This window comes from Pristis pectinata, chromosome 6 (genome assembly GCF_009764475.1).
Source record: "Pristis pectinata isolate sPriPec2 chromosome 6, sPriPec2.1.pri, whole genome shotgun sequence".
Lineage (NCBI taxonomy): Eukaryota > Metazoa > Chordata > Chondrichthyes > Rhinopristiformes > Pristidae > Pristis > Pristis pectinata.
In genome coordinates, this window is record NC_067410.1 from 60529953 (window position 1) to 60549264 (window position 19312).

A 19312-nucleotide genomic window follows, 5' to 3' on the forward strand; every position below is an offset into this window, starting at 1 on the left:
CACCTCCTCAAAGAATCCTATCAGGCTTGTGAGACATGATTTGCCCTTCACAAAGCCATGCTGGCTGACCCTGATCAGACCATGATCCTCTAAATGCCCATAGATCCCATCTCTAAGAATCCTTTCCAACAGCTTGCCCACCACACACATAAGGCTCACTGGTCTAAAATTCCCTGGACTATCCCTACTACCTTTTTTGAATAAGGGGACAACATTTGCCACCTTCCAATCCTCCGGTACCATGCCCATGGACAACTAGGACTCAAAGATCCTAGCCAATGGTTCAGCAATCTCCTCCCTCGCCTTGCAGGGCAGCCTGGGGAATATTTCATCAGGCCCCGGGGACTTATCTGTCCTAAGATTTTCTAACAGCTCCAACACATCCTCTCTCTTGATATCAATATGCTCTAGAACATTAACCTTACCAACACTGTCCTTGGTGAATATTCATTGAGGACCTCACCCACTTCCACAGCTTCCAGGCACATCTTCCCATCTTTGTCTCTAATCGGCCCTACCTTTACTCTAGCCATCCTTCTGCTCTTCACATAAGTGGAAAATGCCTTGGGATTTTCCTTAACCCTACTCGCCAAGGCCTTTTCATGTCCCCTTCTTGCTCCCCTTCCTTGCTACCCTATATTTCTCATGAGCCCTATCTGATCCTTGCTGCCTATACCTTATGTATGCTGCCTTCTTCCTCCTAACTAGATGTTCCACCTCTCTTGTCACCCATGGTTCCTTCACCCTGCCATTCCTTCTCTGCCTCACCGGGACAAATTTATCCCTAACATCCTGCAAGAGATCCCTTAACAATGACCACATCTTCATAGTACATTTCCCTTCAAAAATGTCATCCCAATTTACACTCGCAAGTTCTACCCTTATAGACTCATAATTTGCCCTTCCCCAATTAAATATCTTCCTGTCCTCTTTGCTCCTATCCTTGTCCATGACAATCCTAAAGGTTATGCAGTGAAGGTCACTGTCCCCCAAATGCTCACCCACTGGTAGATCTGTCACCTGACCCGGTTCATTACCTAATACTAGATCTAATATGGCATTCCCTCTAGTCGGCCTGTCTACATACTGTGACAGAAATCCGTCCTGGACACACTTAACAAACTCTGCCCCGTCCAAACCTTTGGTACTAAGCAGGTGCCAATCAATATTTGGGAAGTTGAAGCCTCCCATGATGACAACCCTGTTATTCTTGCACCTTTCCAAAACCTGCCTCCCAATCTGCTCCTCAGTATCCTTGCTGCTACCAGGGGGCCTATAGAATACTCCCAGTAGAGTAACTGCTCCTTTCTTGTTCCTAACTTCCACCCATACTGAGAGGATCCTTCTACATTATCCACCCTTTCTACAGCTGTAATAGTATCCCTGACCAGTAAAGCCACCCTTCCTCCTCTTCTTCCCCCCTCCCTATCCCTTTTAAAGCACTGAAATCCAGGAAAATCAGTCCCCACCTCCTTAACTTTCAAAACTTCAGTTTGCACAGACCATCTCTTTAACACACTGTTTGGGGGAACGTCCTCATTGGTCTGATCCTGGGCCTGGCCAAAGCGGTCCTTTACAGGTCCAGGCAGCGGGCTGTCAAGGGTTCCTCTCGAGCCGACTGCCTTCCCCTCCTCTGAGGATATGGCGGTGCCCAGGAGTCCCTGGAGTGAGAGCTTGCAGTGTCCACGAGTTCTCTGGAGGCCTCCTGAGACTGGCAGACATGACTGGGACTTGGATGAGGATGGCAATATTTTACTTTGAAGTGCATTTTGTAAATATTGAATTGAGAATAATGTGAATATTGTAAATATGTTAATAAATTCTTTAAAAAAACAGTGCATACTCGCAAAGTATTGGGGATTCCCCATTTCAGATGGATGGATTGAAGCCCTGATTGCAGCAATGTAACAAGTTAACAAGCTTGTCCTCATTACACCAAGCAGGGTTACATGATTTGTTGAAAGTATCCTGACTGGTTGCATCATGGTCTGCTACAGCAATTCGAATGCACAGGAATGTAAGAAGCTGCAGAGAGTGGTTAACTCTGCCCAATACATCATGGACACAACTCTTCCACCATCGGTAGTATCTACAGGAGGCGCTGCCTCAAGAAGGCAACATCTATCATCAAAGATCCCTAACATCTGGGCTATGCCATCTTCTCGCAGCTACCATCAGGCAGGAGGTACAGAAGCCTGAAGTCCCACACCACCAGGTTCAAGAACAGCTACCTCCCTTCAACCATTCAGTTCTTGAACCAACCTGCACAACCCTATTCACTACCTTGGTTGAGCAACGCTATGACCACTTTGCAATACAATGGATTTTGTTTTTTTTGTTCTAATTGTGTTCTTTCTTGCATAATTTTGTATAATTTATGTTGTTAATTTATGTTTTTCTTGTGAATGTGTATCTGATGCTATGTGTCTGTGATGTTGCGGCAAGTAACTTTTTCATTGCACCTATGCAGACATGTACTTGTGCATATGACAATGAACTCATCTTTGACTTTGATCCAAGAAGCATTACCAGTGTGGTGGGAATTGTTGGACGCAACGTTGTCTGGTCGCAATGTGGCAGAGCTGATGGACTCAACTAATCTAACTTTTTCATATCTTTGCAATAAGTTATGTAGTGTGGCACTTGGAGTGAAGGTGCCTCATACAAAGCTGGCAGGTGCTACATAATCAGTAGCAGCTGACTGGTTACTTGATCACATATCCTTCAACATGGTTTGTAGCAGTGGTGACTTCACAGAACCAATGTATTTTATCACCACACCTCTCATCGCTTCTCCTTTCAAAATCATTGCAGTTTCAGGGCCACTTCCCCATTGGGGGCTGAAAGTGGTCTGTGATGCTAAATACATCATGCAGTTCAGTATTTAACCCTTTTAGACCATGGTGATCCAGGTTCAAGTTCTGGATTGTACCCAGACATCCAGAGTGCAGAAAAAGATTTAAGAGCATATGCCAGGACTCTAGGTACTGAGTTATAGAGAGAGGTTGAGCAGGCTAGGACTTTATGTGTTGGAATGGAGAACACTGAGGAAAGACCTTATAGAGGTATATATAATCAGGATGGATATAGATAGGGTGAATTGTCACAGTCTTTTTCTCAGTGTTGGGGAATCAAACACTAGAGGGCATGTTTAAGATGAGAGGGGAGAGATTTAACAGGAACCCAAGGGCAAACTTTTTCACTCGGAGGGTGGTCTGTATATGGAATGAGCTGCCAGAGGAAGTGGTTGAGGCAGGTACAATAACAACATTTAAAAGGTACTTGGACAGGAAAGATTTAAAGGAATATAGGCCAAACACGGGCAAATAGGACTAGCTTAGATGAGCATCTTGGTCGGCATGGACCAGTTGGGCTGAAGTGCCTGTTTCGTGATGTATGGGTCTACGACCAGGGTGAGGCAGCACTACTGGTGCTGGTGAAGAGTTACGAGAAGCACTCAGTAATGACCCGCACTCACGACTGAATCGTTCCTGAAGGAAAATGAATGTGAATAATTGGCTTCTGCATTGCTGCTGTAGTAACATTCTTCTGAATGTGAAACTTGAAAGTGGGAGTTACCAGCACTCACCAGTCTGTCCATGGGCAGAGTGACTGAACCAACCGGCTTCTCCTCAACCCCATAGGGCTTCCCGCGTTTTCTTGCATCATCCTCCACTGAACGTTTGGCCACAGATTTGAGGTTACCACACCCCTGCAGAACCTGACAAAGAAACAGATCGTCAAACATATTCTGCTTACATCTAGGTTGATTTGATGTTTGTATGTAAATATGCAACAGGATCGGCAACATCGGGCATGATGTGATCACACAACAATGGAGAGCAAACTCTCCCACAGTGCCAAGCAATCAGGAAGATACCCTGTGGTAACTATTGTAGCTAGGTGCAGCACAGAGCAGCTCAATGCACAGCTCTGATTAAAATCAGGGATGGGCAAGAGGCCAGCATAGAAAAATCCTCGATTTCCAAGGCTGGAGAAGATTACTTCACGCCAAATGCAACTCGACGTTAACATATTGCAAAGATACAAAAAAGATGGAGAGAAGATGAGCTGTGTTCACCAACTCTGTGTGCAGACTTTACTTCCATGTAAATGGTTGTCCCATGCTCTCTCTCTACAGCATGGAGACAGGCCCTTCAGCCCAACAGGTCCATGCTGACCAGGATGCCCATCTAACTTAGTTTGGCACAACATTATGGGGCCAAGGGCCTGTTCCTGTGCTGTACTGTTCTACGTCCATTCTGCCAACATGTGGATGCCAGGATGGGATTTGAAAACAAGGATGGGAATTTTAAAATCTTGGGCGTGTGGATCAGTCAGCACTGGGATGATGGATGAATGGGTTGCACTGGAGTTGGGGATTTGTGTTATAGATGAATTCAAGTTGACAGGCACTGAAGATATTTGTTCCAAACACAATGACAGGCAGCTTTCGGGAGGGAATTTAATCTTCCTGCTGGAAACTCTAGAGCCCAGGGTATGACTTTAGCAACGTCAGTCAGATTCCCCGTTTTCTCATGTTTCCTTCCTCTATTTCCTTTCACTGCGTTTTGAGGCTGTTTTATCTTTTTTTTGGTCTCAATGAATTACACGACTCTGTTGAGACGAAGTGATGACTTTATCCAGATGTCTGAAGTTGATTCCCTGATCCTCTAGTGTTCTGCCTCTAACCTTCACCCTAAGCCCACCTCCCCTTCGCCAGCCCAGTCCCACCAACAGGTCTGCCTCTACTCTCTCCAGGGGCTGATGGATCTGCTCTGTTCTCGCAGTCCTGATCCGCCCTTGATCCCTCCGGAATTCTGGTGTTCCTTTCAGATCCTAGCTGAGGGACATTGGCGATAAACAGATCAATGACAAGTTCCATCAAGGAGGCAATTAATTGTTAGTAGATGCAGAAAAGCTGATTACAGATGTGCTGTGGGAATGTGGGGCGACAGATGATGTGTTCTGGAAACAGCTACGTCAATGCAGGATCATTAGCTTAATGATTAACAAGATAATCCATCTGTTGAGATGTAGAAATAGTACCAAGAAAGAGCATGGAACATATAGCAGATAGTTACACCCTTTTTTTTCTGTAGCAGAAATGTCTAAAACAAGAGGGTATAGGTTTACGGTTATAGGGTAGTAAGTTTTCTGGTGTTCTAAGGATAGCTGGTCTGGAATGCACTGCCTGAGGAGGTTGTAGAGCCACAGACTCTGACTACAGTTAAGATTTTCCATGGCTTAGAAAGCTACAGGCCAAGTGTTAGTAGATGGGATTAGTATAGAAAGTTATTCAAGGTCAGCATGGACATGGTGGGCCAAAGGGCCTGTTTCTGCTCTGTGTGATTCTATAACTCTATGAAGTAAGCTTTCACCAAGAGGCAGTAAATTCAGGTCAGGGGAACATAAGAAGAATGAAGACAAACATCTAAAGCCCCACATTTCCTTTGGAGGAATCATTTCTTGTAAAACTGCCAATTTAACTGGTCAAACTGGTATATAAAATTAACCTCCAATACAAAGAAGAAGTAGATGGAGCAATGCATGTCAAAGCATGAGTACTACTTGCAAGTGTTTTTGCACCAAATTTCTGTGCAGCTACAGTCTAGAGGGGTCTCTTTAGCACTTCTGTCCGGGAATGAGAGAACATGCTAATCTTATTTACAAACTGCTTTGTCTGCATATTGACGGTCATTTTACTGGCACCAACAACAGCAGCAACTCACATTCATTTCGCACCTATCATGCTGTAAAAATATGCAAGGCACTTCACAGGAGCATTATCAGAGTAAATGAGACCCCTAAAGCCTTGGGAATGTCAGCATAGTGTTCCAGAAATCTGGGATTTAGGGAGGCATTAAAGGAGGCAAGAGAGCTGGAGAAATAAAGGGATTCAGAGGGTAGGGCTGAGCAGGCAGTGAAATGGCTGGCCAATTAAAATCAAGAGGCCAGGATCGGAGGAAGAAAGTCAGTCAGTCCAGGTAACATGACAACATGAAACCACTGCCTTTTCTCTCCTCTCTGTTTTATATCTCTTAACTTAGAACAAATGGGGTTTAAATCACCGCTTAAGGTGGGATTTTCAGCAGAAAGCACAGGTCTCCTGGATGGGAGCTCTGGAATTACGCATACTCTAATAATTTAGTGGAATGTCAGGGGATGACTTGCTGGCATGTAAATACACCCCTATCTAACTACATCATCCAAGCCCAACACAACATAAATTCAGCCTCTTCTATGTGGTAAAGACACATCACTGGAGCGTTATCAAATAAAACTGATGCCAAGATAATCTCTCCACCTGGTTTTTGAGGTTACATTGAAAATTTTCATCTGCAAGTGGAGTATAACCTCCAAGTTTGGACATCTTGACATCACAAGACAGTGAAAGCCCGGAATAGGTGGAGAAGGGGATCCTGAGGATGAGAGAATGTGTTCCACGGGAGAACTGGAGAAGATCTCTTTAGCAGAGACAATTGAGAGATGAAGCACTGACAGAAATGAAGAGTTTAAATAAAGAGAATAAAGAAGGTTGAGAACCATACATAGATGATAAAAAGAACAAAGTCCCGAGGAAATACTGTTCATGTGATGGTAAGTGTTGTCACCAATCTTGTGCGATATCCAACTTCCAGTATCTGGAGGGAGAACTGGTCAGCTGTATCACTGTGATGTGGGATGCTAATTCTCCGATAAAGCAAAAGAGGCTATGGATGTGTGGCCAGGAGTCCCCAGGACAGATCCAACTCCTTACAGGGAGCAGATGGTGACAACACTTCGTCCTTTACTGCAAACTGGGAAGTCAAGAAGCACGTGGAGCCAGCAAAAGAGGTTACACTAAAGACCAGAGGTAAGAACATGACAGCCCTTGTTATCAGCCTGGACACTGGGGCTCATCCAATCTAATGTGGGCTCAGAGCACAGAATTGCTGGAAACACTCAACCTCTCCTGATTTTATTATAAATGGACTATTTACTGGGGAAGCTTGTGTAGAAGGGTGATCATTCTATCAACACAAGATTTATTTTTGATTTATATTGAAGGGATGCCTATGACGTAAGCTGCTAACCAAGTTCTATCGCTGTGGTTTATAACCTTGGACTAACTTTGACCAATCAACAACCCTTCCCCAACTGATCATGGTTCATATTTCCTTACAACAATGAAGGATATTCAGCCCATCTAATCTATGCCAGCTCACAGAACAACCCCATCCTCCCAGTAGTTTTCCCTGTAACCTATTCTTCCCACATTCCCATCAACTCCTCCCAGTTCCTCCTACTCACCCACGCGCTAGGGGCAATTTACAGCAGTCAATTAACCTATCAACCAATGTGTCTTTGGGATGTAGGAGGAAACTGGAGCACCCAGAGGAAACCCACAGCACAGGGAGAACATGCAAACTCCACACAGACAGTGCGAGAGGTCAGGATTGAACCCGGGTCAGTGAAGTTCTACCAGATGAGTCACTGTGCCTCCCGTCATCACTCCCAATTCCAATTATGGCTCCCAAATCAAAGTGCAGCAGTCAATCCTTGCCATTCCCGTGATCTATGTTTTATTTCTGTCACATGTGCCAGCCATCGCGTGGCATAACGGGAACCTTGAAGCCCGCTCAGTGTCACTTACTGCACCATGATGCGGCCCAACACTGCCCAAACTTCTCTCTCAGAAGATCATCTTTCATTACACTTGGCATGGTGAAAGAGTAAAGTCAACCACCGACATCCACTCTACGTCCTGACTCTCCTTACCTTTGAGGAAATATGAGCTCTGTTATCTTGCATGGTTTGTATCGCTTCAGAGATCTTCAAATAAATTGTATCAACCAGCGACTCCATGTTTGATGGGCCATTAAACTTGTCAGCCACCTGAAGCATAGAGTCTGGAACACCAAGCAGAACAGAGAGGGTCAGCGCTGAAATTCCTCCCACCGTCCGCTCACCGGCCATTCCACCATGCAGGTCCCTGGGTCTGGAAGTCCCTCCTTACATCCCTCTGCCTCTCCATCTCCTTTTCCTCTAAAGCCTCCAGTTTCAAGCCTAATTGTTTTCACCAGACTTTCAGTCACGCTTCCTGGGATCTCCTAGTTTGGTTCGGTATTGAATTTTGCCTGATTATGTTGATGGTCTTGGAAAGTTGTCTTTGTTAAGTGCCAATTCCCAATTTACTCTCCTGTTGCCTAGATGGTGTAGACTCCAGGTGCATTAGAGGTGTGTTGGCAATGGACTCCCCTGAAACTTTTCCCCAAGACATTAATTTAGCTCCTTCACACTGTCAGGTAGTAACCCCTAGCCTCCATCTTCACCCTTATTGCTCAGGTCAATGCTCATCTATTCTGGGCTTCTCCCTTGGTGGAAGGTTTATGAAACCTTGCATAACCCATGGTAACTGAACATAAAAATATAAGGTAACTGGAGCAGAAGGCCACACCCCCTCAACCCTGCCCCACCATTTACAATCATCATGGCTGATCTGCCCCAAGCCTCATTTCCTCTTCTGTGCCAGTTCTCCACAGCCTTCAATTCCCTGGTCTTTCAAAAGTGTATCTACTTCCTCTTTCAGTCACAGGTGGGAATGAGGCAGCTTACCAGAGCAAGGTAGGACACCTGGTTGAGTGGTGTGCCATAACAACAACTTCTCACTCAACCTCAGTAAGACTAAAGAGCTGATTGTTGACTTCAGGAAGGGGAAGGAGGGCAAACAGGTGCCAGTCCACATTGGGGGAATTGACTGTGGAGAGAGTCAGCAGCTTTAAATTCCTGGGCATTAACATATCAGATGTCCTGTCCTGGGCCCAGCACATAGATGCGGTTATAAGGAAAGCTCACCAGTACCTTTACTTTCTTAGGAGGCTAAGGAGGTTCGGCTTATCAGCAAACACTTTTACAAGCTTCTAACAGATGTACTGTTGAAAGTATCCTGCATTGTGGTCTGGTATGGAAATTTAAATGCGCAGGAACATAAGAAGCTGCAGAGAACAGTGGGCTCTGTCCAATTCATCATGGGCACATCCCTCCCCACCATCCGTAGTATCCACAGGAGGCATTGCATCAAGCAGGCAACATCCGTCATCAAAGATCCCCACCATCCAGACCATGCCATCTTCTCACAGCTACCATTGGGCAGGAGGTACAGAAGCCTGAAATCCCACATCACCAGGTTCAAGAACAACTACCTCCCGTCAACCATTTGGTTCTAGAACCAACTGGTACAACCCTAATAACTACAGTTTAGCAACACTATGACCACTTTGATCACTTTGCACTAAAATTGGTTTTATTTTGTTCTATTTGTGTTCTCTCTTGTAAAATTGTGTATAGATTATGTTTAATTTATGGTTTTGTTTTTGTGAGAGCTGCTTGTATGATGCTATGTGTCTGTGATGCTGCTGCAAGTAAGTTTTTCATTGCAGCTGTGCACACATGTACTTGTGCATATGACAGTAAACTTGACTTTGACTTTAAATACGCTGAACGTTTTGGTCTCCACAACCCTCCAGAGGAGAGAATTCCAGAGATTCACCACCCCCTGTGAGAACAAGTTCCTACCACCTCAGTTTTAAATGACTATCCCCTAATCTTGAAATTATGTCCCCTTGTTCAAGACTCTCCCATCAGTGGAAACATCTCAACATCTACTCTGTCAAACCCCGTCAGGATCTTATATGTTTCAATCTCCTAATCTCCTAAATCTCCCTCATTTCAATCTCCTAAATCTCCCTCATTCTCCTAAACTCCAAAGAATCTAGCTCTATCCACTCATGATGGGACAATCCTCTCTTCCCAGGAATAGAGCTTCCTACCAATGATGTCAACTAATCAAGAAAGTTCCCAGATGATTCAAGATCCACAGAAAATCACGATGGATGAAGAAAAAGAATTAGGAATCTACTTGTGTACCTAATGTTGAATCCTATTGCCCACAATGGTTCCCCACCAACATCGCCCACATTTGAAACTCGCACTGTTGTGAATCTTACCAACTAGGTTCCTCCATTCACTGTCCAGATCAGCCTGATTGGCCAGGCAGCCCTTCAGGATGTTGAGGCAGTAATTGTTGCAGGGTTTCACACTCGCCATGCTCCGGCAGTGGGGACAGTACGTCAGCCTCATCATGGCTCGGACACACTCAGGGCTTGGTGGTACCTGTCGGCAGAGAGAAGTTGGATGTGAGATGGTGGTGAAGGAGCAGGGTTAGAACAACTTTGAGTACTTTGATAAAAATCACCCATCATCCAGAAAAGATTTATCCATTTGGAGTCAAAGTGCCACTTCCTTGGAAAATGACATGCTCTTCAAGAAAGGGGCTGGTCAGGCTTAAGAATGGAACAGATTATGTACACAACACAGGCAGACACAAGCTAATGGAAAACAAACACAATTGCAGATGCTGGAATCTGAAACAAAAACAGAAAATGCTTGAAGAACTCAGCCAATCAAGCAGCACCTTTGGAAAGAGAAATCAGTTAACATCTTGGGTCAGGGACTTTTCTCCATTCTACCTTGTTCACTCGGCCTTGGCTTCAAACATGGAGGGACATCAGTAGTCTAGTTTACGCTGTAATCCAAATATTGAAAGTTCAAATCCCACCTTCACATGTTTTAATGCCGAGTGATTACAAAAGCTGTCCTGATGGATCTTCCAGGAAATCGTTCATTAAAATTCCAACAGGATCACCAGGGAAAGCAGATAGTTAAAGTGTTACTGTGACCCCAGTCCCAATGCCAAGATGTTGCCCACATTCAAAGACAGTGAGCTTTTCCTTTCTATTTTTGACCAATGTCAGAATTCTGTGTCCATGTGTCAGATGTAAAATGAAGATCAGGGTCCATAGGTCAGGCATGACACAGAGAGATGAGTGTCCATGGGTTAGACGTAACACATCGAGATCAGAATCCATGGGTCAGGTATAAGACACTGATATCAAGATCAGGTGTAATACACATGGCTCCCTTCCCTCTTCCCCAACTTATAACAGTGTCAGCAAGTTATTTTTGCTCATACTGGGAACAATTTACCAAGTAGGGCAATGTAAAGTTAGCTCTGTGCTGCATTCGGATGATAGCTGATAAATCGGGTATTTATGGGAGCCTTACAGCTAGCATTGCAATCGAGCATATATGCAGAATGGCCTTGCTGGCTGTCCTCAGCCTCTTCCACTGCCAAGGCTAAACGCAAATTGGAGCAACAGCACCTCATATCCCGCCTAGCGGCATGAACATTGAATTCTCCAACAACCAGAAACTGCACCCCCTCTGTCCCTTTCCTTCCTCTCTCCTCCTGATCCACCTGGCCCCCATCGCCCTATCTTTTTCCCTTCCCCCGCCCTCTCCGTCTGCCCACCACCCACACACTCCTCTCACAGGTTCCCCTCCCCACCTCCCTCTATTCCATGCTCCACCTTCTTCTCCAATCAGATGCCATCATCTTCAGCCCTTTTGTCACTTCCACCTGTCACCTCCCAGCTTCTGACACCATTGCCGCTCTCTCCTCTCCCAGCCTATCACTCTCCTCACCTGGAAAGGTGGAGCATGGAATCAAGTGAGTGAGTTGGGGAGGGCAGATGAAAACCACTCTCCTCTCCTCCATCTACCTACCACCTCTCCTCACCTGATCCACCTACCCCTTGCTAGCTCTTACCCCACCCCTTTTCTTCACCTTTTTCTACTGGCTACCTCTCCTTTACCTTTCACTCCAGATGAAGGGTCTCGACCAGAAACGTCGACTGTCCATTTCCCTCCATAGCTGGTGCCTGACCCGCTGAGTTCCTTCAGCGTTTTGTGTGTTGCTCCATGACTCTACTGGTGGTACAACAAAGATAAGACCCGAGTCTCATGGGGAGCATCCAAAATGAAAATGGATTCACAGAAATCTGTGAGCAGAGTTATTGGAACAAGGAATTTTTCTTTTGCACAAATGCATTTAGACTTCAGAAAGGCACAGAAACACTTCTGTGCTGGGAAAAGATAAGGATTGTTGGTGAGGTGTCAGAAAGAGTAAGGAGGAAGGCTTTGGCAAGTGCCTGAATATCTTTCACCAGTGTATACCTTTCATGTCTAAGATGCCAATCAAAGATACATTCGGCAGCTTGTACAATAACTAAAAGATATAGCTTTCTATTTTTCCACTGGGTGCATTTTGTTCTATTTCTTACCCTGCTTATTTGTGTAAATTACTGAAACCACTTTTCTCCTGCATTATCTGCTCTTTCTTCTCCCAACAACTGATGTCAGTTCTCAGATAATCAGGACCTGACATCTGAATCAGCAGCCTAAACCTCACTCACAGTCTGGGGAAATGTTTAGTCAAATGCCTGTGGATTCTGCAGTTCTTTCTCCTCTCTTCATCTTCTCCTGAATGCACTGTTCTAAGGTGGGCTAAGATTCCATAACTAGCTTCCTCTATCCAACCACGTTTTTTAAATAGTCTTAGTTCAATTCAGTCTTCTTTTTTCAGCTGCTGGATGTCTCTGCAAGAACCATGGCTAATTTTATCCATCAAAGCCCAATGTGATCATAGCTGGAAAATTGTGCCTACGCTTCCCAATAACTAACTTGGAAGTGTTTAGGATCCAATCAGCAAGATCTCTCAGCACAGCTACCCTTCCCCACCTTCTGCTCTGGCACATACTCAAGATCCTTGACAATGAGCCACATGCTGAAGAAAATATTCCCATTAGTTTCCATACATCTGGTCATTTTTACGATATGAGAATTTTTCTTTAGGATTACTCAACTAATTAGATCAAATCCCAAAACAAGACCTTCTTATTACTTCAACAAAATTCCAACTGGATACAGCAATAAAATAATTGACGCCCTCCTGACTTCTAGGGAATTTTCATGTTCCTCTCAATTAAGTCATTACTTTGTTCATGACTCCCCACCCCTTGATGATTTGAATACAGGGTGATGTGATCAGTCTAATTAGTGGATAGCGCAAGCCAAGTTTTCCTCTGCATATTCCCCTAATTCAGCAGCATTATTTTTAATAATATACTCTATTGGTAAAGTTTACAAGTAAGTGACATGGTTCCTTCATATGCCGCCATTCACAATGCAACATGGATCATTCCACTTATGAGGTTCATGTTACATGAGCACAACGTCAGTGTTTTTTTAAAGATGTGTTCCATGACCAAACAGTACCAGGAGGTTTTGCAGGAGTTCCAGTCCAGTGATGGGAAGTTCTTAAGCTGTTGCCTTTCCCCCAGAGAGCCTTTGTGGTGACTGCACTGAGCTTTAGTGAATAGTCCTGTGCCTTACAATGAGTCAGTCTGCAACATTTGGTCATGACAGTCCTTTGTGATGGATAACCAACAAGTTTCACACACACCAAAGGGAGTCTTTCATTGACTGGATAATCTTCCAGCAGCAGAAGGTCTCAGTGTGTGAGGAAAGTGTGGAAGAACCATGACAAAGGCCACCACATCCCTTTCTTGGCAAACACATGCTCCAGAAGGAGATAGATGAAGGTGTCATCCCCAGCATGGTGGTGTTGAGAGTTCGCTGTGTGTCTAATGGGGATGACCCTTCTCACCACCAGCTAAGTGAGGCCTTGGTCCTTCTTTGAAAGCTCTAGTGATGAGGCATTCGGCCAAATTACCTTGGAGTCTGCTTGGAGCACTGTTTGGGAGGATCCACCATCTCCCTCTTCCACAGGGCCTCAAAGGCATTCCGTGCGACTCCTGCCTGTCTGGTTCATATTCTTCTGCACAAGGTTTAGTACAGACAGTATGGTCCAACTGAATGGAATATTCTGCAGCAGAGAAAACCTTGTAACCTTGTAACTCAGCACCATTGTTACATTGCAGGCACCATTCTCTAAGTGGCAAAAATACAAGATGCTAGAGGAACTCAGGGAATCAGGAAACATCTGTGGAGGGAAATGGACAGTCGGCGTTTTGGGTTGAGACCCTTCATCTGGGTTGAAAGGTAGGAGGGGAGATAGCCAGTGTGGAGCAAGAGCTAGCAAGTGATAGGTGGATATCAGGTGAGGAGGGGTAATAGGCAGATGGAGGAGGGTGGAGTCATTTCCATCTGACCTCCCCAACTCCCTCACTTGATTCCATGCTTCACCTTCCTCTCCTATCAGATTCCATCATCTTCAGCCCTTTGTCGCCTCCATCTCCCGGCTTCTGTCGCTATTTCCACTCTTTCAGTCCAGACGAAGGGTCTCGACCCAAAACGGCGACTGTCCATTTCCCTCTGCAGATGCTGCCTGACCCGCTGAGTTCCTCCAGCATCTTGTAACTCCAGATTCCAGCAGCTCCAGTCTCTTGTGTCTCCACTGTCTCAGTGGACGGTGTAGGTTATGATCCAAGACCAGCGATGCCGGGATCCACACTGCCCTCTGTTGGGCGACAATGGGCCACTGCACTCACGTGCCTTTACAGGGTTAATGGAGTGGCAACAAGAAAGAGCCAGGGGCACGATGTTCTACTGCTCGTTGCAAAGGGTGACGTTCAGACGCAGTTAAACAAAGCCACCATTCAGTCTATCTGATCTATCACTCCAGACACATCCCACTTGAATCCTAAATGCCTTCTGAGATTGCCTGGCAAGCCAGTCAGTTGTCGGTGACTTACCACCACCTTCGAAGGGCATTTGGGAATGGGCAATAAATGTTGGCCTTGCAAGCCATGCCCAGATCCTGAAAAAATAGAATTATCTTTGTCGTGAAAATCCATATGAGGAGACACCCTCCCTCAGGGCCGATAGCCTTTTAGCAGTCAGGACCTGGAATAGCAGGCAGTAGTCTTGCCAGTCAGGCTGTTTAAGTCCCACTAGCAGGTCTCAAACACAGAACTTAGACGAAGACTTCAGGGACTGCTGCAGTTTCAAAGGTGCCATCATTCAGATGAGGCTTTAGACCAAGGCCCTATCTGTGTTCTCTCACGGGTGTAAAGATTCCTGAGTGTCCACGGGGAATGCAGCACGCAGATTCGACAAAATGTTACTAAGAATGTAGTTACAAGGGGAAATGAGACACTCAGAGTAGAGCAGGAAAGGCTAAGTGAGGATTTAATAAAAGTTTGTGAAAACATAGGAGTCTTGTTGCAAACTGTTTAAAAATTATTGAGTATTTAGATAGAATAAATAAAGGGAAAAGGCAACCGATGCCAAAGGTTTGCTATTTCGCAAACACAGATTTAAAAAAATAGATTAGATTTCTTTATTAGTCACATGCACATCAAAACACACAGTGAAATGCACCTTTTGCGTAGAGTGTTCTGGGGGCAGAACTGCAAGTGTCGCCACGCTTCCGGCACCAACATAGCACGCCCACAACTTCCTAACCCCTACGTCTTTGGAATGTGAGAAGAAACCAGAGCACGCGGAGGAAACCCACACAGACATGGGGAGAATGTATAAACTCCTTATAGGAGGCAGCAGGAATTGAACCCAGGTCACTGGCGCTGTAATAACGTTACACTAAGCACTACGCTACCATGCCGTGTGTTGAAAAATATTCCTATAGGATGAGTGCAGGTCCTTCTCACTTCATTCTTCCTTGTGAAGCCCCTTGTGCTGTTTCTATGAATTAAAGACTGTGGTCAAGGAACACTTGTTGGCACTGAAGCAGAATCACATCAGAACTACAGTGACAAAGTGGTGCAGCTGGTAGAGCTGCTGCCTCACAGCTCTGGAGACCCAGGTTCAATCCTGATGTCCGATGCTGTTTGTGTGGAGTTTGCAAGTTCTTCCTGTGCCTGTGTGGGGTTCCTCTGGATGCTCCAGTTTCCTCTCTTATCCCAAAGATGTGTAGGTGGGTGGTAGAATCTTGGTAGGGGAGCGGTGGGGGGGGGGGGGGGGGGGGGGGGGGGGGGGGGGGTGGTGGTGTTGATGGGAGTGTGGGGAGAATCAAGAACCAAAATAAGATTTGTGTGCGATTAGTGTAAATGGGTGCTTGATGGTTGATGCTGAGTCAGTGGGTCAAAGCACCTGTTTCCTTGGGTCTGAGTTTATAAGATTTGCTGACACATTAATGCAGTACTGAACAGATGCCGCACTGTTGGAGATGGCGCCTTTGGGATGACATGTTCAACTGAAGTCCCATCTGCTGTCTCATCTGGGTGTAAAATATCCCATGGCACTAGTTCCAAGAGCAACAGAACTCTCCCCAGTGTCCTGGCTAATGTATATCCTCTAAACAACATCAGGAAAACAAATTATCTCATTCCCATTTATGGGAATTCCAGGCCATAATTTGGCAATAGTGTTTCCTCAACCAAACAGGAGACCAAATGCAGGTAGTTTAGAACTTCCCAAGACCACAAGGGGTGATATAGAAATGCAAGCCTTTCCATAGTCCAGAGCCACAAATGATGTTCCTTTGAAGTGTAATTATTGCTGTTTTGTAGCAAATTTGTACTGGCAACAAACCACACACTATAACAAGACAATGACCAATAAATCTGCACTGAAGGTCTTGGTTGAGAGAGGAATATTACTCAGAACAAAGGCACCACATTCTTCGAATGGGGTCATGGAATCGTTTACATCCACTTAAACAGCCAGGAAAGGGGTCTGTGTTTCAAAATTCATTGAGAAAGAACACCATCAGCAAATCAATACTCCCTCTGCACTGAAGCAGAGACTACAAGCTCAAGTTCCTCAGTTAGGACTTCAACTCTCAACCTTCAGCTGTGGAGGTGACAGTGTTGCCAACTGAACCAAGCTGATACCTTAGAAAGAACATGATAGCTTCTGAAAGGCTTAAAGCTTAATAAATGGTTTCATTCCTTCTGCTCCAACACTCTTCCAATATTAGAAAGAAGTGAGAAAAACAAGCCAGAGGTGTGCTGAGATAGAAACAACTAATCGGAGGAGACGGCTGCTTTCCATTCGTTATGACGTAATCTGACAGCTCTGTCTTCTCAATAACAGGAGTTCCTTTGTTGGGTGGGCATGCAGTAGCTTTATCTCCATTTCCAGGCATTTTCTTAACAGGAGGTGGGAGGATTTTTTCAGCATACAACGCTTCAGGGAGAAAGTCTGGTGTGGTAACACCTTATAATTAAAATCTGTCTTTGCTTGCCTTCCACACACAGGTGCACAGCTTTGACTGCCAAAAGGTTCTTATCACTCTGTACTGTTGAAATGATGAACAAAAGGTGAGCTAATGGGAGAATATCTTGGATGCCTTTGATTACAAAAGTCAACACAGAACCTTTTTTTTAATTGAACCAAAGGCCTAATTGTTCAAGCTTTGTGAGTGGAAGTATGGGTCTTTCTAAAATCCTTGTGATTCTAAAAGTAAGCATCCCATCCCACACATATGTTCTCTGGAGGGATGTGCAGTGGATGGCGGTCAGGTGACCCTGGGTGAGTTCTCTCTTCTTAACAGCAGTTGCTGAATCTAATCACGCACCCCATTTCGCTGCTCTAAGCACAGGCACTGAGCTCAATGCAGACTGCAACCTAATGCTGAAACTAGCACTGTTTCCTCTGACTGAATGCTTCACCAGGTTGGGTTCTCTATGTCAATTTGTAACTAGTTGGTTTCTTCATCACACTGGTAGCTTTGGCAAGTAAAGTGGCCACAATGTTAAAGCTGTTAAAATAGAGCCCACAGAGTTGTCCTGGGGTAACACTGAACCAAATGCTTCATGAGGTTCACTAGCCGTTAATTACCTTTCCACCCAATTGGGACACTGAAGAATTTAATATGTGTATCAATGCTCTTTAAGGAAGCTATGCTGGATTGAAGATTGATTTCCATTGCAATGTTCATGGGGCAATTATTCGATGTTGAGAGAGGTTTCACACCTAGCACAATCACAGCCAGTGTGCACCTAAAACCTTCCTTCCAGTATCCTGTCCTGTTTGTAACAATCCCGACCTATAGTGCTTTGCTTTCCTTGCCTTTGCTGTCTGCACTTGGAAGGGGTCCAATAAAGAGTTACACTTATGGAGGGTGTATGATCTCCCTCCACTTGTCCTGAGCTTGCTTCTCAGAGGGAGTTGAATCCTCTAATCTCATCCTTCCGTTTTTTTCTTTGCACTTTTTATATTCTTATTTGTCAAATAATTATGCGACTGCCTTTCAGATATCTATATTGTCTCTACAGCAACAGCACGATTGGATCTTACGTTCCTGTGATCCTCTTTGTTTATGTTTTTGTTTATCTGGAAATAATCCTCAATCCACGCTCCTTGTTGTCCACTTACCATTCAACTTCTCTTATAATTCATAAGTCTCTAATTTATTCCTCCTTAACCTGTTCCAGGGAGTCTTTCTTTTTAATTATATCCACTCGTCTCTTAAATGAGCTTTAACAAAACTATCCCAACAGCCACTGGCTGTATGTTTCCATTCAGCTGCTTGGATAATATGTCGATGTTTAATGGGCTCTACAAATCCAAGGCCCCATGCCTTCTAATCTTTTAAAATATATTCCCAATTAAACTACCAGAAACACCATTGAGTACCTTTATGCTCTGAAATTTTTGATACTCAAGTATGTATGTTTGCGACCTCAAACATACCTACCTACAGAAGATACAAAAGCCTGAAAGGACGTACCACCAGGCTCAAGGGCAGCTTCTATCCCACTGTTATAAGACTATTGAATGGATCTCTTGTACGATAAGATGGACTCTCACAATCTACCTCATTGTGGCCCTTGCACCTTATTGTTTACCTGCACTGCACTAACTGTCGCACTATATTCTGCATTCTGTTTTTACTTTTCCCATGTTTGACCTCGATGCAATAATGTGATGAAATGATTTGTACGGATGGCATGCAAAACAATGATTTTTGCTGTACCTTGGTGCATGTGATGATAATAAGACAATTACCTTTTAGTAAAACATCGATGTCAGGCTCCCTGGTTTCTCAGAGATGAATACATGATATTGTGGTTGACAATAAAAAAAGAACAGACCTTGGAAATCTGAAATTAAAACAAATTGCTGGAAACACTCAGCAGGTCAGGCAGAATCTGTGGGAAGAGAAACAGTTAACTTTTCAGGTCTGGGACCCTTATAAATAAATCATTTAATATAATTCTGATAAAGCACTCCAGCTCTGAACCTTTAACATTTCTCTTTTTGCAGATGCTGCATTACCTGCTGAGTGTTTCCAGCTTTTTCTGTTTTGATGTTATGCTACCTTAAACTCCGGTCCTTTCAATCCAGGAACCTTTCAACCTGGACACACAGATTAGAAGACTCCTACCTGTGTTGTCTCACTGATTGTTAAAAATAGGAAATTAGTGTGGGTCAGTAATTAGGAGTTCTAACCTCATGGCACTTGTGGAGTCCAAGGGATTGACAACACACTGGTGCAGTGGTG

At 44.6% G+C, this 19312-nt stretch overlaps 1 protein-coding gene across 1 annotated transcript in view; it reads right to left on the reverse strand.

Moving 5' to 3' along the window:
• The window catches only part of LOC127571727 (glypican-1-like), a 165533-nt gene that overhangs the window by 18068 nt on the left and 128153 nt on the right, over positions 1–19312 (reverse strand). The window contains exons 4-6 of the mRNA XM_052018374.1: positions 9990–10155; positions 7762–7892; positions 3590–3721 (exon numbers count right to left, since the gene is read on the reverse strand). Coding sequence (XP_051874334.1) covers positions 3590–3721; positions 7762–7892; positions 9990–10155 — 429 coding nt within the window. The remainder of the gene's footprint in view (positions 1–3589; positions 3722–7761; positions 7893–9989; positions 10156–19312) is intronic.